This window comes from Cottoperca gobio, chromosome 6 (genome assembly GCF_900634415.1).
Source record: "Cottoperca gobio chromosome 6, fCotGob3.1, whole genome shotgun sequence".
NCBI classification, from domain to species: Eukaryota; Metazoa; Chordata; class Actinopteri; order Perciformes; family Bovichtidae; genus Cottoperca; species Cottoperca gobio.
The window spans coordinates 6717676-6745377 of record NC_041360.1 but is presented as its reverse complement, the minus strand read 5'-3'; the positions used below and the strand labels follow the sequence as shown (position 1 = coordinate 6745377).

The 27702-nt window shown below is 43.8% G+C and overlaps 1 protein-coding gene across 8 annotated transcripts in view; it reads left to right on the top strand.

The window, feature by feature from the left end:
• znf423 (zinc finger protein 423) overlaps positions 1–27702 on the top strand; it is a 141243-nt gene that overhangs the window by 49906 nt on the left and 63635 nt on the right. Inside the window, exons 4-19 of one of the 8 annotated variants that reach the window (XM_029433708.1) lie at positions 11329–11506; positions 12086–12210; positions 12329–12410; positions 12588–12663; positions 12955–13235; positions 13322–13605; positions 13687–14121; positions 15646–15827; positions 16414–16953; positions 17109–17259; positions 17487–18038; positions 18159–18343; positions 18761–19182; positions 19274–19487; positions 21106–21190; positions 27689–27702. The exon at positions 27689–27702 is cut by the window's right edge and continues 7 nt beyond it. In XM_029433708.1, coding sequence (XP_029289568.1) covers positions 11329–11506; positions 12086–12210; positions 12329–12410; positions 12588–12663; positions 12955–13235; positions 13322–13605; positions 13687–14121; positions 15646–15827; positions 16414–16953; positions 17109–17259; positions 17487–18038; positions 18159–18343; positions 18761–19182; positions 19274–19487; positions 21106–21190; positions 27689–27702 — 3806 coding nt within the window. Of the gene's footprint in view, positions 1–11328; positions 11507–12085; positions 12211–12322; positions 12411–12587; positions 12664–12954; positions 13236–13321; positions 13606–13686; positions 14122–15645; positions 15828–16413; positions 16954–17108; positions 17260–17486; positions 18039–18158; positions 18344–18760; positions 19183–19273; positions 19488–21105; positions 21191–27688 lie in introns of all 8 variants that reach the window. The other 7 variants (XM_029433710.1, XM_029433706.1, XM_029433711.1 and 4 more) reach the window with 7 other exon arrangements.

Below are 27702 nucleotides of genomic sequence, written 5' to 3'. Positions count from 1 at the left end.
CATGGGACGACCAGAAAGGGGAGGTAAAGAAAGAGATTAGCCGTGCTGATGCTAGGGGGTCCCCTCTAAAGGCATGAAAGCACAATGAACCCAGTCAGTCAGAGGCATTTCCATTTCTCTGCTCTCACCGCTCTATTAGACTGTGAGTGTCTGAAATGCAGAGACAGAAGTAGAGTTCGCCTGCGCTCATGTGTTTTAACTTTCCGGTGTGTGTGTGTGTGTGTGTGTGTGTGTGTGTGTGTGTGTGTGTGTGTTTACACGCTTGAAGTCAGTGTGGTGTTGTACAATAGTTTGGGTCCCAGAGCAATCTGCTTTTCTACTGTGGAGACCAACCAGTCAGTGGTCTCCATTGATCTGCACCCATCCACCACTGACACTCCCAACCCCACTGTGTGTGTGTTTTTATGACTCCCTTTTTCATGACATTTACCTTTGCATTCTAACTTTTTTATTTATTTTACTTTATGCATGATAAGGAACCATATTTGTGTGAATATATCTTCTCTGCAAGGTGTTTGCATATCGCAGTGTTTGTGTTGTTTTGTCTGTAGCTGTAACTGTGTTTATGTGTGTGTGCCTGTCTTTTTTTCCCCTGTTGGGCAGTCACAGTGGGAAGAAGAAAGATGTGTGTGTGTGTGTGTGTGTGTGTGTGTGTGTGTGTGTGTGGGACCAATTTCGCACACTCCTTCATTCCTCAGCTACGCTTGGACTACCTATACACACATACGCACACGCACACGCACACGCACACGCACAGAGTCACACATGGCTCAGCTTTGCGGATGTAGGTTGTAATTACGGGACCCCCTGGTCTCTCTCTCTGTGTCTTTCTCCTTCTCTGCCCTGCCGACCTCTCCCCCCTTTGATCTGTTTCATGTCACCAGCTCACACCCCCCCACTCCCCCTCTCTCACACACACACACACATCTCTTTTTTCCTCTCACCAAATCCACCTTTGTTTCTGTCTGTGCGTCCCTCCCTGTGCGTGTCTGAGCGCTGCTCTTTGTTGCAGCCAGTGTGTGGTCTCTAATTCACACAGGAGCCTCTTTTCTGGACGGTTTGTTTTGAAACCTCTCCTTCTTCACTGTCACATTGAACTTGATACTTGGGGATTATTCCATTTCTAACTGACCTTGTGTCTAGCTGTGTCCTAGAAGACACAGAAACATGCGCTCTCTGCCTTCTTTCTATAAACACATTTCCTCGTGCGTAGGAGAGAGAGTGAGGGTATTCTTGATGAGACCCCGCAGCAGTTTTGTTAAAATGATCATGTCAATAATCTCCCACCTTTTTATTGTGTATTACTTACCTTTTGTATTTATTTATGTCAGTGTCAGTGTCAAAGCATGTTTGTGGTCATTTCTGTGTACCTACCTTCTGACATTTCTTACTGATCTTTTCTACCCCACACTTTCCTAATGTCCATTCTTCACTCGTTTAGTTTTTCTTTTTCTTTCCTTCTCTCCCTCCTTTTTTCTCCCTCATCTCACCTTTCCTCCTTTTCCGTCCCTCTGTCTGTCTCTCTCTGTCCTTAACCCTCAGCTGGTAAATCGTCTCTCTCAGGGAAGCAAAAAGGTTTAATACATGAGACAATATAATAGAGTACACACTCTGTCTAGCTGGCTAGTTACTGACTGTATTACTGGGGATGATGTCGGCACGTAACGGCAGATAAAGGCTTCAAAAGGAAATATGGGCAGAAATGAACATGTCCTCCGATATGACCGGTCGATATGTTGCATACAAACAAATTTAGCATGTTTTACATGTGACGTTGAGTTTTTTATTTTGACCAGTGAATGTGTACATTTTGAAAAGCGTTGTATTTTAAGTCTGCATCTGCCAGTGAGCCATTACGATAACAGCAGGCATAATAATATTCTAATCCAACTACAGGAGAGTCAATTGCGAGGTGGTGGAAAAAATAAATGCGTATATCTGTATCGGCATCGGCAATTGGCCAAAAGTTTGAAAATATCTGCATATCGGCATAAATCCAATATCGTGCATCCCTAGCATATATACCCGTGTTTGTGCATAACTACTAACACCATCCAGGACATAACTTACACACAGCATGCACTGTACAACAACTGTAGATAGAAATTCCCGCACCTCCATGTTATTGCCTCCTTATTTTGGTTCAGTTGCCATTTGTTAGTGCTCGCATGTTTATGCATATTACTTTCTGAAAATAGTGAGTGCGTGTCTATCCCAGTGTGCATTCTCTCTCTCCACCTCTCCTGCCGTCTGTGCTTCTAATCCCTGAGTGTGTCACTAATGGCAGGTCCAGGTGTTCTGCTCTGCTCTGCTCCTCCCCTGGGGACCCCTCTTCAGTGTGTACGTGCATGTGTGTGCGTAAGCATGTGCATGTATTCCTCTCATGGGGGGTTTAGGAGCTGTGAGTAGGGGGCCGTCCAGGATCCCATCCTCCAGAAGGGAAGGGAGGGAAGTGGAGCGGTGTGCAGGAGGTACCCGCCTCTCGCAGCTTGCTCTTGGGCTTCCCATGGGTACAGGACCCCCCTCTACCACTCTCCCCCAGGACATGAGGAGCCACATTGCCTCTCTGTCTCCCTCCCCTCATTTTCTCTCTTGCTCTCTCTCAGCCGCTCTGTCTCTCTTCAAATCCATCTCTTGGCAGTTTATGTACCTGCACTGCTTCATTTATTTTGCTCTAGATAGAGAGACTTTGCAAGTTGGTTAAAAAAACAACGGTTTGTGTGTTTTTGATGTATTTGCACTTCATTTACAGAAATGGGTTTGTTTGTTTACCTGTGTATATGTGTGTTTGTGTTTTGAACAGCAAGCTCCATCTGCCTACATCACTTATTTATAGGGTCCCACATACGCGTAGGTGAACGTGTGAGGACTTGTGTGTGTGTGTGTGTGTGTGTGTGTGACGGTGTGTGGGACATTGTTGATGTATCCGTAGATAAACCACATCCGTTTGTAGTGGATGATGAATGCACACATGAACCTATATGAGGTTCTCGCTAACACTAATGGTCCATCATTATTCACAAGGCAGCACTAATAATGCTTTCAAATAAAACTCAAGCGTTATCATTCATAGCTGTATGTGTGTGTTATTACAGTTCTGTGGGCACTTCCGTGAGTATTTCCGTAAACATCCAAGGGCCTCCTTATGTGCATGAGTGTGTGCATTTACGAGCAAGTGTGTGAAGGTATGAGGTGTGTGTGTGTGTGTGTGTGTGTGTGTGTGTGTGTGTGTGTGACTCAGGTGAATGTGTTTCTAGGTTAGTGAGCGCTCTGTCAGTCCACCAAACCTAATCTTTATAAATAGATGATTTAGCCGCCGGCGTGCACACAATGGGACCACACCACTTTGTGTGTGCGTCTTCATGCAAGCATGTGTGCATATGGGGTGTACTGAATGTGTGCGTTGGCATGGTGTTGTTGTTTATCTAACACTCTGCCTGACAGCTGGTTCTCATTTCTGAGCGAACAAACAGCAGACGAGATGGACAGAGAGCGGGGTGGAGGAGGGACAGATGAGGAATTTCCGGCACAAGACATATAGAACCACTAACCCTCACGGTTAGTGCCTTGCTCTATGTTGTGACAGGAGCTAAAGAAGAAATTAAATAAACAATGAGAGTGAATCAGGGCACAGTGAGATAAAAGGCTCATTGAGAAAGAGTTTGAAAAGAGGGAAATATGGTAAGAGGAAACAGATGCCAGCCCTCCTCTACTACATGGTGTATGTTTGTGTGTGAGAGAAACAGACTGTGTTTTGTTGCATGCATGTGAATTTTCATGTGTTTGTGTCGTTGTGGAAGCACGATGTGGTGCAGTCTATTAAGTAATACTGATACTGCACTTACATCGGCATGAAAGATTGCGAGAGTGATAGTTTTTGGTTTATTATTTTCCTATTTGTCAATTCTCTGAGACGGCAACAATTAACTCACAATTTTCAGTTAAACTTCTAGGTATTTTCTCAATGACTTGATTCATCATTTAGTTTATGAAATGTCAGTAGATGGTAAAAAATACCTTCACAGTTTCCCAAAGCTCAAGGTGACGTCTCCAAATTGGTTATTCAGCCAACAATGGAATGCAGAAATATAAATGTAATACCAAAAAAGACAAAGACAACCCAGAATCATTATATCTGAGAACCTACATCTAATTATTGTTTGAAAATGGACTTCTATAAGAGTCTATAAGATGTTAGAAAATAGTGAAAATGGCCATCACAATTTACAACTCAAACTCAAAGATATTCAGTTTAGGCAAATAAAAGCAGAAGAGCCTCACATTTAAGAAGTGGGAACAGTAAGTGTTTTATTTTTTGATTGAATAGTGACTTCAGGAGCTTTAGCTATCAAAACAGTTGCCGATTCATTTTACGTAAACGATTTCGGCTAAATGTTTCTACCATACAGTACAAACAGCAGCTTTGAATACTTCCCAAACTAGCCACTTAACTAGTTTTCATTAGTTTACTGGTCACCACCTTCACAACACAGGTAAATACTGCCTTTGATATTTGTTCTCACCTGAAAAACTATTTATTTATATGGATAAGCTGAATTACATTTTGTTTTAAAAGGTTGGCCCTCTAACACTATTGATGTCAAAGTACATACAACACATTGTTACTCTGCTGTTCTTCTTTAGGTTTGTCCCTTTAAAGTTGATTTGTGGGGCTTTTTCTTGTCCGAATAGAGGGTCTAAGGATAGTCGTTGTATGTTGCACAGATTTTGAAACCTGAGACAAAGTAAAAATATTTAATAATCTCGTATGTTTCTAACAGTATTGCTAGAAACATATGAGCTCGGTTACTCTGTGACAAAGCCAAACGCTTCAGATAAACTTCTGACTCTGTATTACTCAATTCATTCTGTATCCTGCACTTTGAATGTTGAATGTTGCGCTGTTCTTTGTATGTTCTCTATGTGTGTTACATTTAGACTGTATACTGTGCTGTGTGGTCGAGACAAACTTGTCATCTGCCAGCTCACTGTCCGCCCACCCCCATCCTTAGCCCCCTGCCCCTAACCTTCTGCCCTCAAACACACTCACACTCACACACAAACACACACTGCCCATATGGAGCAGTTGGCGCCCAAAAGCGTCCAAAGCAGCCGGACCCATTCCCAGGGCAGAAGGTGAGGGTCCCCACAGCCTGCTTAGTGTGTGTGTGTGAATGCGTGTGTGTGTGTGTGTGTCCATCCATCGCGTCCTCAAGGGCTCAAGCCCCGGACAGACTGCCGTATCGTCCTTTCTGTCTGTCCTCACTGTGGCGCGTGTGTGTGTCGACAGGCTGCATCCCATGTGTGCTACAAGGACAGCAGCAGAGGACTGTGGGTCCTCCAAGCACAGGCCAGGGCTGCAGCCGTGTGCATATGTGTGTGAACCGCTGCACCCAGTTAACAGAGGACCATATTGTGTGTGTGTGTGTGTGTGTGTGTGTGTGTGTGTGTGTGTGTGTGTGTGTGTGTGTGTGTGTGTGTGTGTGTGTGTGTGTGTGTGTGTGTGTGTGTGTGTGAAAATGTGGCAGTATCGCTGTTTCCTCGGTTGCCATGCCACCTCGTATTGTAATCACAGAGCCAGGTAGGGAGCTTTCTTGCCGTCCCATCCACCGTATAGAGTATGAAACAAACCGTCAGGATGATTTTGGCACAGTTGTAAAGCCAATTAGTGGATCATTACGTGGATTATGGTTACTATTATTGTTTTGGCTACTTTGCCTCATAAATTACACCAAAATGAAGTAATAAGCAACGTCCTCTCAGTCAGTTGGACAGGATCCCACATCTAAACAAGAACAATAATTATAATAGAAATGTAACTTTAGATTTAGGCTGTTGCCCATCCAAACTGTTTCAGCATGAATCCAAAAGCATGCAGCAGCTATTATTTGAACCAGCAGGATGTTTATTACAAAAATAAAAATGGGAGCTTGAGAAATGACAACAAATAAGTGTTTGGTTTTCCAGTTTTCCATCAAAACTTAACTCAGTATTGAATAGTGAATTACACTGTAATTGTGTTTGTGTGTAGGAGAGAGAAATAAGAGTGAGTGTGTGCCTGGCTGCCCAGAGAGAGCCAAGGGTGGAAGTTGTTTTTCTGCCCCCTATGGTGTGTGTGTGTGTGTGTGTGTGTGTGTGTGTGTGTGTGTGTGTGTGTGTGTGTGTGTGTGTGTGTGTGTGTGTGCGTGCGCCTGGGGCAGCCTGGGGCCATCGGAGGGTGCCTGGGGAGCCGTGGAAGGAGGGATGAAGAGAGAGTGGGATGGAGGGATAGAAGGGTCAGCAGGGGTCTTGCTGGGAAAGGTGCAGGTCTGGGCCGATGGCCAAACAGAAAGGTGGAAAGGAGAGTTGGTGGGGGGGGTGGGAGGTTGAAGGGAGGGGAGGCGGGGAGAGACGGACTGATAGGAGGATTCAAATCTGAGCAGGTCGACAGCTAAACCCATCTGAACACTTTGAATTTAACTTGTCAGAAAACAGGTTTCAAGCTGAATTTACTTTGAGATGTTGATATTTGGAGTAACACCCCTGTTAGCATTTTCTTTTGTGTGCAACCCTTAATAAGAACATTCCTTGGTTTTTCTGAATTAAATTGAATTTAGGATGAAAGCTTTGGTAAAACCTTTGATACTTCCTTTCATAAGAGAATATTTCTTTCTTTTGAATAGGCTGCATATTCTTTCTTGGATTGTTTGTCAGCTTAACAAAATGTTTGCTTAACACATCAGATCACTTTGTGAGTTATTCATTTATAATGTTACTTCTGAATTCTCTGCATGTAAATGTAGGTAGTAGGCAGTTTTAGCACTTGTAGTAGCTGCACTGGGAGCAAAAACCTTTTTGCTGCTACCAGCTGAGTTCCTTTGATTCAAACATCAAAGCGTTAGAAAAGAGAGAAAGCGCGACATACATGGATTATATTTCCATTTCAGGCATTTAGCAGACGCTGTTATGCAGAGAGAACTAATTGAACTAATGTTCTTGAGTGCTGCTTCCATGTCGGCCCATCGAGTCCTTTACTTCCATCAGTTTGTCAGTTTCACACCGTCATGGTTGAAGCGAGAAGAAATGATACATATGACGATATTTCAAACGGGCCTACTAGTTTTTAATTTTTACATTTTGGAATGGTTTGATAGAGTAAACAATCGTTACATCTGCAGATCACAATAGTGTCTAAAGTTTCTAGTTCCATCTTCTAAACGCTGCTGCTTTGATGTTCTTCCCCTCTGTGTGACAGTCATGACAAAGCAACTGAGTTTAGATAGGGGGGGAAGTAGACGGGGGAGGCAGAAACATGAAGAGAAAACTGATCAGCATGTGTGTCTCTTCATTAGAGTGTTTCACCAAGGCTGTGTCCTCCACACGTTGCCACACTGTCTGGCCTATTAGAGAGACACGCAGGGTGTGTGTGTGTGTGTGTGTGTGTGTGTGTGTGTGTGTGTGTGTGTGTGTGTGTGTGTGTGTGTGTGTGTGTGTGTGTGTGTGTGTGTGTGTGTGTGTGTGTGTGTGTGTGTGTGTGTGTGTGTGTGTGTGTGTGTGTGTGTGTGTGTGTGTGTGTGTGTGTGCGCGTGTGTGCGCGTCAGGTGGACTCAGGCGGTCCGTTTAGTTCCTTTCTGGTCTTTTCCATTTCTTATTACAGACCCCTGGTTTCTCCTCTTCTCTCCTCTTCTTTCTTGTCTCCACTTTCATACCGCCATCTCTTCCCTCTCCTCTGGAGTTCAGAGTCTGTCCATCTGGAATGTCTCCCCCCCCCCTCTCCCTCGGTCCCATCCAGGCCGAGACACAGGGGTGAAGGCCAACACCAGTAGGGGAGAGACTGTCGGAGAGACGGAGGGACGGAGGGAGAGATGTCAGCGTTATAATGAGTAACAACATGAAAGCTGACGGAGGGAGGGAGCGAGCGAGGGAGGGAGGTAGTGGAAGAGAGATGAAGACAGAAGAGTAGAGGGACTGCTGGGGACAGAGGGAGGGATGAAGGATAGAGGGAATGGATGGGAAAGGAGAGGACTGCAGTGCGAGAGATAAAGCGGCAGCGGAGCGGTTGGGGCCCTGTGGTCCTCCACTCCGCTCCTCTCGTTCGTTTTCATTCGCCAGAGAAGAACAGAAAGGAGGAGGAGGAGACGGGAGTAGGAACAGCGTGCGTCGGCGTCCGCCTGCTCCTGCCTATTTCCCTTTTTTTTTCCCAACCACTTTTTCCTCCCTCTTTTTTTCCCTCCCCAATCCCCCTCCCTCAACCATCCGTCCTCCTCATCTCCTCACGAGGATTCTTCTCTAATTTAACTTTTCATTGAAATTTTCTCCGCTCCCCCCTCCACATCCTACAGTTTCTCCCAGTCTGCCATTCGGCCTTGTCTTGCCAGGTCCCCTCGCGGCAGACTGACAAAGGCGCCGTTAAAAAGCCGTGTGATCCTCCATTTTAGCGCCAGCCACGCTAGTCAGAGGATTAGGGCTCTTTAATGACGCTAATCTCTCCTCCCCTTCTTTCTCAACCCCCCCCCCCCCCCCCCCCTTCAAAAAGTGATTTCTCCCTCTTGCTCTGAATCTCTCTTGTTCAATCTCCTTCTTTCTCTCTGTCTCTCTTCCTCCTACTTTCCAAGCTCACAAACTTTACCATATAACGGAGTCGTACTGGTTTGCCTATAATGGTCCACATGTGTTCAGACCAGCACTGTGAGGAAACACTCTCACTGCTTTGTCAAGGTTTTCATTTTATTTTTCATTTATTTTTGTTGAACCACAACTGAACATTTTGGGTTGAGTTTTTCTTTGTGTCTGTACACTATGTCTGGTTGTTGTTACGCAAATCCTGTGTGACACAGCCAAGAGAAAAAGAAAAACGGTGAGGGTGTACAATATCTGACAGTTTCACCAATCTTTCTCAGGCTACAGTAAATGACTTGTACCCCGTAGAGTTGGCAGCGGGGGGTGTCTGGATTGGTGTTTTATAGACAAACTGTATTTTAACACCAGCCTTGCTCTATGTAGATGGTACGTTTATTTATTCTGTTGATGTCAGTGACACAGAGAGGAAAATAATGTTCTGCCTCGTATTCACCCATGGATTTGATATTTTTGTTGTAAGGTGGATGGCATCTAAAAACTATATGTAAACAACAGCTTTGTATTCTGTATTTCAGTGCACTGTTTTGTATGCACTAGGTCAAATGATATTTAGATGTTTCATAATGTTGAGCTCATTCAAACTGTGTCAGTAAAGGCTGCATCAGGAGACAATGTATGGCACATTTACAGTGAAAAGAAACCGCAAGTCACATAAATAAGGGCTGCAACTATCGATTAATTGTAATATTTGTACTATTATTATGCATTCTGCACAGGCGACATTTTGACATGTCACAGTAGGAAAGCACAGGTATAAATAACACAAGGAACGACGGCTAAATCCCATTTAGCTGCTTCAGTTTCAGATATTTAGCATACTGGCTTTCTGTCATGACTTACAGACACGTGCGTAGAACGGAGCCATCGTTCACGTTATTGTTAAAGATATTCAATTGACGTACAAAATAATAATAATTAATTCGGCAAACCCAGTTAACAGAACATGTTTGCTTTTGAATTTCCTTTTTGAATTTTCTCTAAACGAAAAAAAGGAAATAATGTCAGAGTTTTATTGGTGACAACAAATTATCAGCATTTTTCAGAAAGTCAAAATGTAGAAAAGTTCTACCTCTTGTATCTCTAAAGTCCACTCATCGTATTGTCTCTCCATTGTCTGTCATTCTTTCTCATTTGTGTATCTCAGCACTCATTTTGAGTCACTGTATGCAGTGCTCTAGGATGACATGTTGTTTGTTTTTCTCTCAATACTTCCTTGCACATCCTCATCTTCCTCAATTCTTCTGTCTCCCCCTGCCCCATCTTTCTCTCTCACTCACTGTTGTTCTCTGCCACCCGCTCTCTCTCTCACTACTGCCTTGCTGTTAGGCTTCATGTTGATATCTTTATTACTTATGCTTTCTTAAACCTTTTTTATTTTCCTTCTAGCTTCTAGTCAAATTTATAAGTCATGCTTTCACTATTTTTTTTAGCCCCCCCTGCAGAGTTGTATTTGCTCATCGCAGTGCCTACATTTTCTCTGCGATCGATTCATCACAGGAATCCGTTTTCCACCCCCTCTCTGCAAGGCGTAATACACAGTAGACTAGACACACACACGGGAGACACACAAGATTTCTAAAATTATCAGCAGAAAGTTCTCTCCTGCACATGTGTCTGTGCTCTTGTGTTGGTTAGTTTGCCTTTGCAAAGTATTGGCCTTATGATGAATATTGGCACAAATCATGTCAGACTTTTTCCAGTCTCTCACTCTAGTTTTCTTATTTTCTCTCTTTGATTTGTTGCTGGCCTAGTTGATATAGCTATCAGATAAAAGCAGAACCGCCCCCCCCCCCCCCCTCCCTCTGCTCTCTTCTTTACATTTTTCAGGCAAATGCTAAATAGCCTTACTGTGCTGCTTCACAGAGCGCACAAAGAAGAACAGAACAATATCAAGCATTATTCAGCCCCCTCTTTTGTCGCCTCAAATCCATTCTGAAGTGTCTATTAAAGGAGTCGTGGCCTTTTTGTTGCCTCTGTGCCAGACTACACAGGAGGGGGAAAAAGAGGGAGAGAAGAAAAAAGGAAAAGAGCAATGCATAATCTCCTATGTATGACAGATAAAGGGAGAGAATATCGCCATCTTTCCGCTCTGCTCTCCACATCTTCTAATCGCTTTTCCGACGTTTCAATCTGCCAAGGCCCTAATGAAAATATGATGAGGCGGATCTATGGTCCTCGGGGACGGACGGAGGGAGGTGAGGGGAGGGATGGAACGAGGGATGGCTGCAGAGGGAGGATGAAGGGAGAGAAAATACACTCTGTCCTTATTTCTGGGCTCCGTTGGGGATACATAGTTCTTGGAGCTTTCTATTTAGATGTTGCTGCTGCCGGAGTGTCTCTGTTTCATTCTCTCTCTTTATCTCTGCCATCCTCATTTTCCTTCTCTATATGTGTGTGTAACCGGGATAAATGTGTTTATTTTTTTGTTTATACCCTCTTTTTCTCATTTGAACTCCCATCGGCTTCCTCTGCCGCCTTCTGCCTTCTGCCTTCCAAGAAAGATGTAACTTCTTCTTAATCATTCTAATGCTCCCTATTTTACCCCCACTTTTTTCTAGCTGTTTCCCCCCGTCTGTGCTCTTCTGTCTTTATTTTAAAAAAATTATCCTGCAGCTGTGTACAAAATTAGAGTATATTTGTCTTTTCTTGCTACAGATGAAATAAAAGGCATTCAAACAAATGTCCCGTGTCTGTTTCCCTCTCTGTCAGATGGTGATGATGACCCAGCGGGGCTGTCCTGGGTGCCTTCCTCGCCCTCCAGTAAAGATGTGGCATCGCCCTCACAGATGCCCGATGGCTGCTGCGACCTCGGCATGGCCACTGGCGGCGAGGAGGAAGGAGGCGCTGGTCTGCCGTACCCCTGCCAGTTCTGTGACAAGTCCTTCAGGTATAAAACTCACACTTTATGCTTCCCCGAGATGCTGCAGGTTCCATCTCGGTGCACATGGTGTCATCTAGACAATAACGCTAATGTCATATTCGGCTGTTCAGTTGCATCCTCATATCATGAATATCAATGTGTACATGAATAAACAGTATTCTCAACATTACCATGGTAACATGGACCACTAAGGCAAACAGTGCGAGGAATGAGGTGAATACATTTCTCACTGACTTCTCCAGGGACTGACTCAAGACCCACTTTAAGAACAGCTGTCACAGACACCATAAAGTCATCATAATCCTCCTCCTGTGTCTTGCACCTAGCCGTTCTCTCTATTCTTCTTTTTCCTTTCTTATTGCAGTGATATTGGAAATAGTTTAAAGATATAATATGTAACATTTCCACATTGGATACGAACAAGAAGCAAAAAACCAGCAGTCGTCATAAACTTTCAGATACATTCTTGTTGTTGGTTGTATTGGAAAACGTACTTACTACGTAGATTATTGTGATAACAATGTTCCATTTTTTCTATGAGCGTGTTTGGATGACTTTTCACCGTCTCCTGTTGATTCTCCTCAGCCGTCTGAGCTACCTAAAGCGCCACGAGCAGATCCACAGTGACAAGCTGCCTTTCAAGTGTACCTTCTGCAGCCGCCTGTTCAAACACAAGAGGAGCAGAGACCGCCACGTCAAACTCCACACAGGTAGATATAGAAATGAGTCACAAATGTGTTCTGGCTGTCAATGTTTTGAGGTCTACAATATAATGTTTGCTTTTCCTTCTGAATAAATTATCTCTCATACATATGTTAATTGATATAGGAGATAAGAAGTATAGCTGCCAGGAGTGTGAAGCTGCGTTCTCCCGCTCTGATCACCTGAAGATCCATCTGAAGACACACAGGTACCTGATCCTCTATAATGAACTCTGTTCTTGATGTGGATTGAAATGTCATCTGACGTTCATTATTTTCTTCACTCTTGATTCCAGTGTTTTATTTGACTCTTTCAATTTACATCTTGAAAATTGCTTTTGATTTTTAATTGATTTTCTGAGTCTGATTCGTATTCTCACTTCCAGTTCCAGCAAACCTTTTAAGTGCAGTGTGTGTAAGCGTGGCTTCTCCTCCACCTCATCACTGCAGAGCCACATGCAGGTAAACAGCTGTTATATTTTTACTTTAAAAGTTACTGTTAAAATGCCTTGCTCTTACTGCTTAGTATTCACATTGTCGCTAATGCAATTTCCAAATGTATGGCAAAATGGTATTTAATCAGAATGGGAAAGTGACAAAGTTATTAACATTGCATTTCTTTTAAACAAGTACATGAGTGGACCATAGTAAAAGCAGGAAGTCCTATCTTATTGTCATCATATGAAAACGTTTTGACAGAATATTTTACAACACATGCTTCTTTAAATCTTGACTACTTTCTGACTCTGGCAGGCTCACCGCAAGAACAGAGAGCACCTTGCACTGAGGAGTGAGAGGGATGGAGAGAAGAAGGGAGCAGGAGGAGACGCTGACCTGGAGCAGGACCTGTATATGTGCGATTACTGCGAGGAGACGTTCAGCCAGACGGACGAGCTGGAGAAACACGTCCTGACCAGACACCCCCAACTGTCCGACCGCGCCGACTTGCAATGCATCCACTGTCCTGAGATCTTTCTCGACGAGGCTTCTCTCCTCACGCATATTGAAACACAGCATGCCAACCGCAAACACAAGTACTACAGAGTTTTGCTTTCTAAAGTTGTCAACTCTCTGATTTTCATTAATGTGGAGTGCTGACATGTAACTTGCATTTTTCCAGATGTCCTGTCTGTTCGGAACAATTCCCATCTGTGGAGGACGTCTACTGCCACTTAGACAGCCATCGCCAGCCTGACTCCTCCATTCACAGCGCTGCCAGTCCTGACCCTGCGCTGGGCAGTGTGGCCTCAATGAGCTCGGCCACTCCAGACTCTAGTGCCAGCCTGGAGAGAGGCTCCACGCCGGACTCGACCCTTAAGCCCAGCCATGGCATTGAAAGAGGCCGCAGAAGAGGCACCGACACTGTGGAAGATATTGCGATTAGCCTGGGTCATCAAGGTGGAGGTATGGTTTCAGTTACATCTGCTGATTTGATAGCCACCACGTGGTTTAAAAGCCTAGACTACCTCTGTATTTCTAATGTAGCAGTTTATCTGTCCACCTCTACAGGGGGAGGAGGGAACTGGGGTAAAGTGACGTACTCTTGCCCTTACTGCTCGAAGAGAGACTTCAACAGCCTGGCGGTGTTGGAGATCCATTTGAAGACCATCCATGCGGATAAGCCGCAGCAGAGCCATACATGTCATCTCTGCCTGGACACTCTGCCAACGCTCTACAACCTCAACGAACATGTGCGCAAATCTCACCGCACTAGCGGGGGAAACATAGGCACAGCAGCAGCTTTTCCCGTGCTGCAGTTCACTAACGTCACAGCGTTCCACTGTAACTACTGCCCAGACATGTTTGGAGACATCAACTCTCTGCAAGAACACATTAGACAGTCGCACTGCCTGCCTGGTGGGATTGTGGCAGGATCCACCACATTAGGTGTGTTGTTGAAGAAAGTCTTCCTAAACGATGGAAAGTGATTTAAATATGTTTTGGGTTTTGCTTGCATTGTTTCTGGACTGAGAAAGGCTGTTGTAATATATTGCATGGTTGTCCTTTGAGTAGTATTTGGTTAAGTGGCTATTTAACATGAATTGTTAGAACATCTTAATATGTATTTATCCTACAGCAGAGGTGTGGACTCAAAGTCACATGACTTGGACGAGTCACAAATTTGATGACTTTAGACCCGACAAAATCTAAAATACTCGACTCAGACTTGAACACCAATGACTCATGACTTAACTTGGACTTGAGCCTTTTGACCGATTTAAAAAGTACGTCATTAAAAAAGTGTGCCATAAATCAATTTATTGCCCCTTCTTTTACTGAATCTACTAACGTTAACGCTAGTCATTCCCAGCAAGTCCACACTTGATTCCCCAAATCCACATTGTTTGAACCAATCCGACAGCATCCAATCAAGTTGCAGGAAAGAACCATTAAGAACTAACGTAACGTAACGTAACGTAACGTAACGTTACGTTACTGAGCACCGTCAGTTTGTTTACGTACAAAATTATGTGGTGGTCAACAACAAAGAATTGCAGTATGTGAAGCGCGCGGGTCAAAATTGGTGAATCAAATCAAATCAAATCCCATTTATTTGTATAGCCCAATATCACAAATTATACATTTGTCTCAGTGTGCTTTACAGACTGTACAGGTTACGACATCCTCTGTCCTTAGACCCTCGCATCGCACAAGGAAAAACTTCCTAAAAGAAACCCCAAAATTAAAGGGGGAAAAATGGAAGAAACCTCAGGGAGAGCAACTGAGGAGGGATCCCTCTCCCGGGACGGACAGACGTCCAATAGATGTCGTGTGTACAGGATAAACAACATAGTACAAATACAACATTTGACAGAAATGATGTTGTGTTGGAAAAAAAGAAATAGAAAGTATGGATGAATCCAGGAAAATGTCAATAAGGCTTCCCGGTGTCCAGCAGGACCAGGTCAGCAGGCGCTGTCACGATTCATGATCCTGACGTAAACTTTATCAGTGGCAACCTGCCACATGAGAGACAGACACTCCGGGGATGATACCCCGGATGGTGAGTTAGTAACTACATTTACATAAATGCATACAGATAGAGAGGGAGAAGAAGAGAGGGAGGGGAGGAGAGAGGAAGAGAAGGAAGAGAGCAGGGAGGTGTCCCCCGGCAGTCTAAGCCTATAGCAGCATAACTAGGGGCTGATCCAGGGCAAACCTGAGCCAGCCCTAACTATAAGCTTTAGCAAAAAGGAAAGTCTTTAGCCTACTCTTAAATGTGGAGAGTGTGTCTGCCTCCCGAACACAAACTGGAAGCTGGTTCCACTGGAGAGGGGCTTAGAAGAGTGCATTATGGCTTGTTTAGCACTCAAAGTTTAGGCCTGGAAAGTCTTCGCTTGGGACATGACTCGGGACTTGCCTGTCTTGACTTGGTCCCACCTCTGCAGTATCATAATGTCATTTAAGGTAATCTAACAATGCATCTTAATTCTTCCATTGTAGAAGGGAACCATGCCTTCTTCTGCAACCAGTGCTCCATGGGATTCTTGACGGAGTCCTCGTTGACGGAACACATTCAGCAGACGCACTGCACCTCTCATGCCGGGGGGGGGGCTGGGTCCGGAGGATTGGTGGCCAAACTGGAGTCTCCTGTACTACAGGCTGCGTCGCAGTCCTTCATGGAGGTGAGAATTAGTTGAGAATTACATTTCAAAAACAACCTTTGTAATCAGAGTTGATAAGAATTGGATGTGGCTTGTCTGCCCACACATGTCAGAGCTTTTACTAATCAGTGGTTGAGCTGATGAACAAAAAATTGGTTCCTATTTGATTGAGTGGTTTCCTGTAATGAGCCAAATGAAACATATTGCTTATGTTCATTCAGAGTAAAGATCCTTGATCATTTTACAATATGAATTGTGTTCCGAGCTGAGTCTGCAGAAAAGGACAATTGTCCACCTGCTGCTTTCTTGTTCCCAGCTTTTGTTTCATGCAGACATGACTGACACAATTTAAACCACAGAATCCACAATGTTTAACATTTACTAGGACTTTAAAAGACACTTGGCTTTCTAACGTTTCCAGTCTCCTATTAGTTGATGTTAAACATGTCTGTTATATCTGAACTTGCTAAGTCTAATAGTAAGTTATGACCTATGCTTGTTTTTCTCTGTCTTTGTCATCCTCTCTTTAACTCTCAAAGAATTGAATGACAGTATTTGTCAATGTGTAATACTCTTGAAAAAGTAAAGAGTTATTGTCCACTTACAGGTTTACTCCTGCCCTTACTGCACCAATTCTCCTATCTTCGGCTCACTCCTCAAGCTCACCAAGCACATAAAGGAGAACCACAAGAACATCCCGTTGGCTAACAACAAACGCCAGGCTAAAGTTGCAGAACTTAGCCCCGCCTCTTCTGACATAGAGATATCCTCCCCAAAACGCCACAGACTGGGAGGGGACTCCACCCCCTCTATGGGGAGCAACGGGGACTACCCGTGCAACCAGTGTGACCTGCGATTCTCCAGCTTTGAGGGTTTCCAGGCGCACCTAAAGTCCCACCTTGAGATGCTGCTCAGGCGCCAGTCCTGCCCCCAGTGCAGCAAGGAGGACTTTGAATCCCAGGAGGCGTTGCTCCAACACCTGACAGTGCACTACACCACCACGTCGACCCAGTATGTGTGTGAGAGCTGCGATAAGCAGTTCTCCTCAGTAGATGACCTGCAGAAACACCTGCTGGACATGCACACATTTGTCCTGTACCACTGCACTCTCTGCCAGGAGGTCTTTGACTCCAAGGTCTCCATACAGGTGAATGAAACAGCCTTACATTTTTTTATTTTTCAATTTTGACAAAGAATATTCACATCAGCGCCTGAACAATAAAATGTGTGTGCTATAGTGAAACAATCATAGAAATGAACTAACCTGGGGTTTTCTTCTTTTTTCCACCTTCTGCCATTCAGGTGCATTTGGCAGTGAAGCATAGCAATGAGAAGAAGCTGTTTCGCTGCACGGCCTGTGCCTGGGACTTCAGGAAGGAGTCAGATCTTCAGATCCATGTTAAGCATAACCACCTGGGCCAGAGGTCAGGCCTCCCAGGGGGGCTAGGAGCAGGTACTTTACATCTTTTCTAGGATCATGGGTTAGGTTTCATTCAAATGTAGACCTGACTATCTAAAAATAAATGCATAATTATCATGGTGATGATAGTAAAATAGAAGAGGATGTAATAAATATAAATGTACCTAAGAAAATGATGATCTTGGGTTGGTACAGACAGCAGTGTTGTTGGGTAGATTGAGCTTGATTCTGCAGATCTTAATCCGACTTCTGTTTCACAGGACTCAAGCCCCGAAAGTGCATCTTCTGTGGAGAGACATTTGGGACAGAGGTGGAGCTCCAATGCCACATTACCACACACAGCAAGAAGTTCACGTGTCGCTTCTGCGGCAAAGCTTTCCAAGCCATGTCACTGCTGGAGAGACACCTGAGGGAGAAGCACTGCATCTTCGATGGTGGCAACATTACTGGCAACGGAGGCGGCACAGGGAGTAGTGCGAGTCAAAACGGGACTCCCAATGGGCTGGCGCAGACCTCCAAGCGAGGAGGAGGAGGAAGCGGTGGCAATGGAGGCGTTGAAAGAGCAACAGGGGTGGCAGCTGAACAAGCCGACCTGCAGAACATGTTGCTGAAGAGTGCAGTTGTGGGAGGAGGAGCTGGCCAGGCAGGAGACACAGCCAACAGTCATGAAGCAAGCGGAGCTGAGGAGGAGCTGGACAATTCAGAGCCCATGTACGCGTGCGATATCTGCGGGGCGGCCTACACCATGGAGTCGCTCCTGCAGAATCACCGGCTGCGTGACCACAACATTCGACCGGGAGATGATGACGCTAGTAAGATTTGTTTTCAATCATCAACTTCTTGTTTTGAAGGTTTTTGTTTAAATGACAATTTACAGTTTATTACAGGATATAAAATATTTCTGTAATGATAAAAGTCACTTCATGTAACAGATTCTCGAAAGAAGAAGGCAGACTTCATCAAGGGGAACCACAAGTGCAACGTGTGCTCCAGAACATTCTTCTCTGAGAACGGACTTCGTGAGCATGCTCAGACACATCGCGGCCCCGCCAAACACTACATGTGTCCGATATGTGGCGAGCGTTTCCCCTCTCTGCTAACACTCACCGAACACAAGGTACTTTTACGTGTACTGCTTTACAGTCTGCATGGCTATGTGCATTTCTTTTGAGGTACCCATGTTTCAGCGTGTAATTTGGAGGGTTTATTTGTAGGCAACAAATAGTCAGTGGATACCCTCACAGGTACAACAACACAGGGTTTTATTTTTGCTTTTCTCTTGTGTTACTTTTTTGTTGCTTATTTTCTGTGTATCTGTCTTTTGATCCTGAAACTTCTTTTGCTGCTTTGAATTTAGAATGTTAAATTGTCCTAAGAGAGGCAATTTGTGATGCACCACACTACAAACACATTTTTTTCCCTGTAGTGAAGCATTCAGTTCATATCAACAGTATCTGTATATGTTTCTCTATATTTCTATGCTTTGATAAAACGTATTATTACTCACTATTTTGTGACTATTCCTTCTCTGCAGGTGACCCACAGTAAGAGCCTGGACACAGGTACCTGTCGAATATGTAAGATGCCCCTACAGAGTGAGGAGGAGTTTATCGAGCATTGTCAGATGCACCCTGACCTCCGCAACTCCCTCACCGGCTTCCGCTGCGTCGTCTGCATGCAGACTGTCACCTCCACCCTGGAGCTGAAGATCCACGGCACCTTTCACATGCAGAAGCTCTCCCCTGGTTCTGGACTTGGAGGAACTGGAGGAGGAGGTGGGAACGGAGGAATAGGAGGAGGGAACGGTTCAGCCTCTTCCTCCCCTAACGGGCAGCTGCAGCTGCATAAGTTGTATAAATGCGCCTTCTGCCTCAAGGAGTTCAAGAACAAAGGGGAGCTGGTGAAGCTGGATGTCAACGGTCTGCCTTATGGCCTCTGTGCTGGCTGCATGAGCAGGTAGGTAGACAACTTATAAACCCTGTGGACATAATCAGATCAACTAAAATCTTAAATCTGCTAAAACAAATTAAATGTTCAATCAAATCAGGGGCACGAACGGCCAGAGCCCCAACCAGGGAGGAGCTGCCACGCCGGGAGACACGCACGGAGAGAAGGCCATGTCCGGGCTGAGGTGTCCGGAGTGTGGGGTGAAGTTTGAAAGCGTGGAGGACTTGGAGAGTCACGTCCAGACAGATCACCCCGAGGTCAGCCCTGAAACCAGTGCAGCAGGAAAGAAGGCCGAGGCTTCACCTGCACCGAAGGTGAGACAGGATGGACTGAGATAAGACGGAGACATAAATGCTTTTATGGAAATTGTTGGATGAAACTTTCTACTCAAAACCTCTCAAACCAAGTCTTTGGCATTGCCTTTTACTAAGGTAAGGTGAAAAAAAAGCATCTACTCAAATACTGAAAACTAGAATGGGGTTTGCATCTTAATTATTAATATCTCTCTTGTGCTTCCCAACACCAATGAACAGAACTGAGAGTGCAGTGAGGGAGATGAAATGACCAGTAGTGTATTCAAAATTCATGTTAATAAGAAAAGCAGCATTTAACCAACGGAGACATTTTCAGGAGTGCAGGAGATTAAAAAATTCCTCCTGAACTGTACGTTTGCATGAGGCGTGTGTGTGTGAAGTGTTGTTGCGTGCTGCTGCTTTTGTGTCTCTAGCTTGCATACGTGTGCTTGTGTGTATGGCGGTGTGTGTCAGCTGAGCCCCACTGGGTCCTGCTGCTGGGGCGTGCTGAGGCATTGTGGGAGCTGTTCGTTCTACTTGATATTGACAGTCAGGCTCCCCGGGACTAGCCGCGTGTCTATGTGTGCGCGAGTGTGTACTTGCAAGTGAGCATGTCTGTGCGTGAGTGTGTGTGTGTGTGTTGTGTGTGTGTGTGTGTGTGTGTGTGTGTGTGTGTGTGTAGAGGCAGTTCCCAGGGACCCTCTGTCTTACCTGCACCTTTGTTTCTGCTTAGTCTAACAGCACAAAGCAGACAAAGGTGTGTGTGTGTGTGTGTGTGTGTGTGTGTGTGTGTGTGTGTGTGTGTGTGTGTGTGTGTGTGTGTGTGTGTGTGTGCACTCAGTCTAGCAGGCTGAAGCAGCAGAGAGGTAGTGAAAGTTGGGCCTTTGTGTATTTTGTATGTGTTTGTGCATGAGTGATCGCTGTGTGCTATGAATGGATAAGCAGAGCCTCTGTTTATGTCTCTCTCTCTTTGTTTCTGTCTCTCTCCCTTGTTTCTCTGACTCTTTCTGCATCTTTCTTCCTCGTTGCTTCGGTTTCTGTTTCACTGCTTCTTCCCTTAATGTTTTTCCTCTTCACTCCCTCCCTTATTAATTAATGTCTCTTTCTATCATTCTCTGCAGAGGTGTGTGTGTGTGTGTGTGTGTGTGTGTGTGTGTGTGTGTGTGTGTGTGTGTGTGTGTGTGTGTGTGACTGCATACCTTTTACCAAGTCTCCAGAGACTTGGACTTTCAGTATTGCTTGATTAATGTGAGACTTTGTGGGGTTCAGACAACTTGCATATTGAGTGTTGAGAGCTTTTTTAATTTCTTTGATCTTTTTAATTATAATTGTTTCTTGCTATCACTAGAAAATGCTTGAATACCCTTTTTATTCTTGAGGGTTTTTCTCTATTTACAGGTAAATTGTTACTATGACTGCACTATAATAAAATATGTACTATATAATTAATATTTTTCTGATCAACAGAAATAACTCAAGAGCTTTCCACTTGTCTATAAAACTTTTGTCTTTCACAAAATATGCTTAACATTGAATACATTGCTTTATATTGAAATGTAATATTACGTTTCTGGTTGAACTTTTATTTCCACACGAAATGTTAATGTTCTTTTGGTGTTTCTGTATCTTTCTCTTACAGAAAAAGACCTACCAGTGTATTAAATGCCAAATGACGTTTGAGACGGAAAGGGAGATCCAGATTCATGTCGCTAATCACATGATCGGTGAGTGAGGCGCAGCTCTTCTACTCTGTGTTATACTCTTAAGTGTTCGTGTGAGCGAGTGTGCGTCTGTGTTGATGTTGCGTTTCGATGACTGTCAATGTGTCGTCTCCTTGTTTTTTCTCTTGGTTTACCATGACGACTATTGCAATTGTGTTTTTCCTGCACACATTTAATATAAACACTAGCCAGAGCAACACGCACGCAAAACGCTCACAGAGTGGTGTGAGACAGACGGGTGAAATTAAGAGCTCTTCTTGACTTGTCGGCCGCCTGGACCAGCTGTTGTGCAATTTACCACTTGGCTTCACCTGCGAGGGTTGTAAAACTTGTCTTAGAAAACAATCAATGTTACAGAGTACAACTTTATACACTGAGTGTAAAACAAGAGAAATCCACGACATGTTACATATAATCACTCCCAACATGAATCACCTGGCTATTTATCACTTAATGTGAGTGTGTATAGTTTGGTCTGGATGAAGTCAAACACCACATAGAATGAGATCTGATGCTGCGGCGGCGTGGTGAGGTAACACTGAGGAGAGTGGAAGTTATTCATGATTTGATATTTAATGTAGGCAGATAATACCATGTAGGCCGGCGGTCTCCAACCTTGTTTGTGCCACGGACCGGTTTCATGTAAGACGATATGTTCACAGACTTCAAAGTATGGGGGGAAAAATATGACGAAATAAAATGATACGACCGGCATAAAAACAAATACAAAGTGCATAATAAAACTCACCATTACGCTGAATCAGTGGCAGCCCTGAGCTTGTGTCTCTGCAACGAGACGGTCCAATATAGTTGTATAAATTCTTCACCAATGGTAAAAGGTTTCTTCTCTTAGCGATACGGTTAGTCACTAAGTATGCCGCTCTCAGTGTACTCGCATGTGTTGATGTGGTGGCCATCAGTAATTGTTTATGTCCTTCTTTCAAAAACACCAAGGGCTTGTCTTTTAACGCCGGGTGCCGGCGGAGCAGTTTTGAAGGCTTCGTTGCCTCATGTGCGAGCCTGTATATTATGCAGAGCGGCGCATGAGAATCACCTGTAGCGGTAAACACGTATTTTAAGTAGGACTCCTGATATTATCTTTCTAAATGCAGCTTTCTTTTTCTTGGAAGTCGTAGGCTCTTCTTCTGTCTCCTCATTGGGTCTTTTCCCTTTTCCAAAAAAGCTCTTTAAACGTTTGTTTTCCACTCATTGTTGCTTGTACGCTTAAATTTTCACATGACTGAGACGAGACCTATGGTCTTGACATGTGTCAAGAGACACAGACGCACAGACGGATGTATCCGGTCATCTTTCAAAATAAAATATTTTTTTATTAATTTTTTCTGTGCGGCCCGGTACCAAATGACCCACGGACCGTTGGTTGGGGACCAATGATGTAGGCCATAGCACTGTTGTATTGTTGTTATCGTCATTGTACTGGATTTAAAGGAGTATGGTTGTAAGACTAAAAACACATTTTGTATATTTTAAGTAATTACATGTATATGCATAAACTGTATGTAGTACTAGGATTTGAATAACCCGCTCAGCAGACAATAAGGTAGTGAACACGCACGTTTTTTATTTAATTTTTTTATATATCTCACCGAAGTCAAATATTTCAGTTTAAAGACATTTTCTTAGGTTGACTACGACAACACACACATTGACCCCCTGATATGCTGTTGTACTGCTGGAACAATGTAATGCATGATCTAAATCAAATGCTTTATAATGTATATTTATAATGTATATCTTTTATTTATCTGGCCAGCTGCTTTCTGTGTGAGATAGAATAATTAACAGATAGCCAGCGCCACAGTATTGAGGTGAGCTTCATCATGTTGGTCCCATTATCGCCTGTTCAACGCTGACGAAAGGTTATGCAAAATAGTTTGAGTGCACCTATTATGAGGGGAGTGTGTTTAACTAGAAACTACCTCTGTAGTTTGGAGTCTGTTCTTTTATGAGCTTCCCCTGCGACAGTTTTTTCCGCTTGCTACTAATTTGCTGCCTTAGCATCTCTGTCGTCATGGAGATTAACGAGGTGGACCTGCGAGTTGTTCTGGGGAACAAACGCTCTGCACCCCCCACCCTCAGCCAGACCCTGACAGGCAATCCCAGAGTCACTGATGTGTGTGTGTGTGTGTGAGAGTGTGAGAGTGTGTGTGTGAGAGTGTGAGAGTGTGAGAGAGAGTGCTGACATCGCTCTGAGTCATCTAGTAATGTCTGGGGACGTTAAAAGAGAGAGTTGAAACAGAATTACAGCTGGAGTAACTTTTACTTCCTTCCCCTGTGGACCACACACACACATGCATATATATATATATATATATATATATATATATATATATATATATATATATCTCAGCCTGTCTGTGTGTTACTGAAACATTCACAGAGAAAATGTAAAATAACATTAAATGTGATGAGTTCCCCTCCCATCCAGTCAATTACCATGACGTGCTTCGACTGGTTGAAGGAGCAGAGAGGAGGGAGTTTGCTATTGGCTTATCGAGTCCAGTAATGTGATTAACATGTTGCTCCATGGGTAATATACGGTGCACCACACGGTCCTATTAATTACGCTGTCAGGAAGAGAAAAAGAGACAACATTCAAGCAGATAGAGGAAGTGAGGGTCAAAGTGAGAAGTCTATAGAGGAATCATCACAAGTATCACTGCTCCACATTTTTCACTAAAACATATTCACTACTTATTGCTGATCATTTATTTCAAAAGCCGTACTTAAAGCAGTTATTCATTGTTTCTCCCTTTTATGTTATATTTCTACTAAACGATGCGTTCCCCACATTCAATGAAATAAAAGCCCTGTGATACATTTACAAACCATTTTTCCTGTTTGCTGTTTGTTTTTTTATATCTCAAGTGGCTGCAAAGGTCAAAGGCAGGTGTCTCCAGGTGTCGTCTTACAGTTGAGAAAGGTTGGACCTTCTGAGAAAGAAGGGAGAAATGTCTTGCAATTATTTTTTCTCAGGCAACAAATAATAATGACAGTGAGCCTCCAAAAAACACTAAATCTGGTCAATGAAGAAGGAGCATATTATTATGGTTGTAGAGAGAACGTGAATACTTTACATACGTCAAATAATATAGTATAGTATAGTGCGCAATTTCGTTTATGGTGTGAAAATATCGACATAGCAATTATTTCTAAGGATGTAGAAGTGCAAGTCTGAACAACACATGTTTAAGATTCAACAACATGTACAATACCACTGGATTCTGCTTTACTGTGGTGGTGTAGTCACAACCAGTGTGTGTTCCCCCTAGTAGCCTCGGCTCTAACACAGCACACAAGGTAAATAAAACATGTGGTCAATGTTCTGCTCTATTGTAAGCAGAAGAGACAGAGAGAAGAGAGACAAGATAGCAGGGAAAGAGACATCATGCAAAAAGGTTGAAGGGACACAAGGAAAAGTACAGTTGTACATCTGCCGCTCTTGGCTTGTTCACCATGTTGGCAGATTGTGCATACCCTGGCTGTGAATCTATTATAGGCCTTTACAATGTGCTGTCATGTAATGTGAGGCGGCACCAGGGTTGGGCCATATTGAAATTCCCCTACTCATGATATTGCTCTAAGAAAAACCACAATATACGACAGTATCGTGCAAAAAAAGCTGAAGAGAGACGCACGCAGAGATACATATCTATGGACTTAAAACACATATGTTGTAATACCATAGGCAGGATGAGTGAACCAATCGCTGCTTGCAGCACTACAATGGAATTACATTGTGTTTTACACTTGTCTACTTATCTCTGCTGTTTTATGTATGCCTAGAAATTGAGCAGGCTCACAGATTTATTGCAAACAATCACTGCGGGCTCTGCATGGGGAACCGTTCTGTCGCCACTGGTTAATCGATCGTCGTTCTTGCAGACGGATAAACCCAAACTCGTATTAAGTGAAACCAAATTGGTTCTGAACACTTAATAATGGCAATACACTGACAGTGTCCCCCCCCCCCCCCGCCCCCCCACACACACACACACACACACACACACACACACACACACACACACACACACACTCACATACAGCCTCAGTCCATCTCCCACACACTGAGAAGAGAACAAGAGAGAGAAATGAAGTTATCTATTTTTTGCCTCGGGTACCAGCTTCCCATTTGAGAATTTTTCTGGTGCTTTTGTGTGTAATATGTACAGATTGTATTAAAACAATAGGTACATCATAACTTTTTGTATTTTATAGACTACAATAGTATAGATGGATGATTTTTTTTTTACCATTATCAGTGAATAGTAAGCCTCTAGTGTGTGTGTGTGTGTGTGTGTGTGTTTGTACACATGCAGTTTTTACTATGAGACAAAGAAGAACTCTGTCTATCAAGGTTTTTGTATCGTGTCTGGGTTGGGGGCATCTTCCACCTCTCGTGTGTGTGCGTGTAATCACAGAGCTGTGTGTGTTTGGTTTTTCTAGCCCCCCAACACTGGAGCAGGTGGGAGAGGAAGGGAGGGCTTGAAGAAGTAGAGATGAGAAGAGAATGTAGAAAGTATTTATTTGTGTTTTTGGCTGGGCACACTGGGGGGGAGACTTCACGGGAGGAGAAGATGCGAGGGGGGGTTAGCCGAGAGATGAGAGATGACAGAAAAAAGAGAAAGAGGCAGAGCCGAGGGTGGTGGAGGGCGGCACTGAAAAAGAGACTGTAAACTTCAGGGTTTTTATCTCTGCATGTAGAGCTTTCCAGTCAGATCAGCTAATTTTGGCAACAAAAAAAACAAAACACTACACTCATGTCTGTGTATCTGCGGCCCAATTTATTCACCTGTACCATCCAAAATGTTTGTTTTTAAAATAACCCTATACTTTCATCATCATCAAGTCTTGCCAAGATCATGAAGTAATGCAATAGTTCCCTATTTGGAATGTGTGGTTTAGTTGTGTAGCATGCCTGGATTTGAGTTTTCTTCATATCTCTTCTGCCCCCTCTTCTCATTGTATGTACATGTGTATTTGTTTGTGTGTGCGTGTCTCCTTGGACCGCACCGCAGCGATTTTTTGGCAGGCTTTATTGTTTTCTGCTGTGCAGCTGCACATCATGAAGAACTTCCCTCCCTGTGTGATAGTGAGGTGAAGGCAAAAGTGTGTGTGTGTGTGTGTGTGTGTGTGTGTGTGTGTGTGTGTGTGTGTGTGTGTGTGTGTGTGTGTGTGTGTGTGTTAATACAATATGTTGTCCAGTTTGGTCTGTATGGAATCAAAAAGCAGCTTCAACCCCAAATGTCCAAGCTTGTGATTTTAAAGCAAACCACCAATCTTAACAATAATCTGTTACATCTTTAAAATACACTAATGCTGGATGATAAGGAAATCATGAGTGGGTACTGCTTAATGTTTTGTATGTGTCCTCTGACACTGATGAGAATGTATCATTCTTCTGAAAGTCTACAGCTCAAAATGCAGAGGACACACACACACACACACACACACACACACACACACACACACACACACACACACACACACACACACACACACACACACACACATCCCTAAATAAGGTCCTTGACAGCATGTTCTGAGTGTTGCATGCAGCCACTAATGCTTTACTAATCACCTCAGTCTAGATTTCACAGCATGACACCTCACTTCTCAAACACATGTAGACACACACACTCACTCACTTTTTCTCTCTTTCACACGCACACATACACAGACACAGACACACACACACACACACACACACACACACACACACACACACACTTAAACACACATACTTACACACAAACATACTTGAGATGTGTGTCTGCACTAAACGCTTGCTATGTGTGAGCACAACGAGCCACACACAGCAAGCTATCTCCCCTTTCCATTGGTCCTAATCAGGGACCAATCTCCAATTAGACTGTAACCCTTAGTTTAATCTGACACAATCCATCCTCTCTCTCTCTCTCTCTCTCTCTCTCTCTCTCTCTCTCTCTCTCTCTCTCTCTCTCTCTCTCTCTCTCTCTCTCCCTCTCTCTCACACCTTAAGTACTTTTACTTTCCTCTTTCACCTACTCCTCTCCCTCATTTCCCTTCGTTTTCCTCCTTTCTGTCTATCACTGCAGCTTTAAGCCTTAATAATACATCTGTGTGAAGCTGTCACTGTAGTTATGCTGTAGCTGCTGAGAGTGTAGGAAGTGTTCTGTAGTTGTTACATGCTGTAGGCCATACCACTAACACAAAAACAGTAGTGTTATGTCATTCAAGAAATTTGACATTTACTTTGTGAGGCGGTCATAAAGGTTGCAAAGAAGGTTTTTCACCATCTTTGCAAGCTAAGTTGTCTGCAGTGCAATTGAGGAGAAATGGCTGGTCTTCAAACCTGCTTCATGTTGTGTTCTCACTATCAAGGTATGAATCAAATTTTTGCCTCCCCCCCACACACACACCACGTTCACACTGCGTATTACTAACCCTACCCATTCTCTCCTCCGCTCTCCCCCCACCTGCCTATTGGATGGCCCGTAGAAGAGCCCACCTGT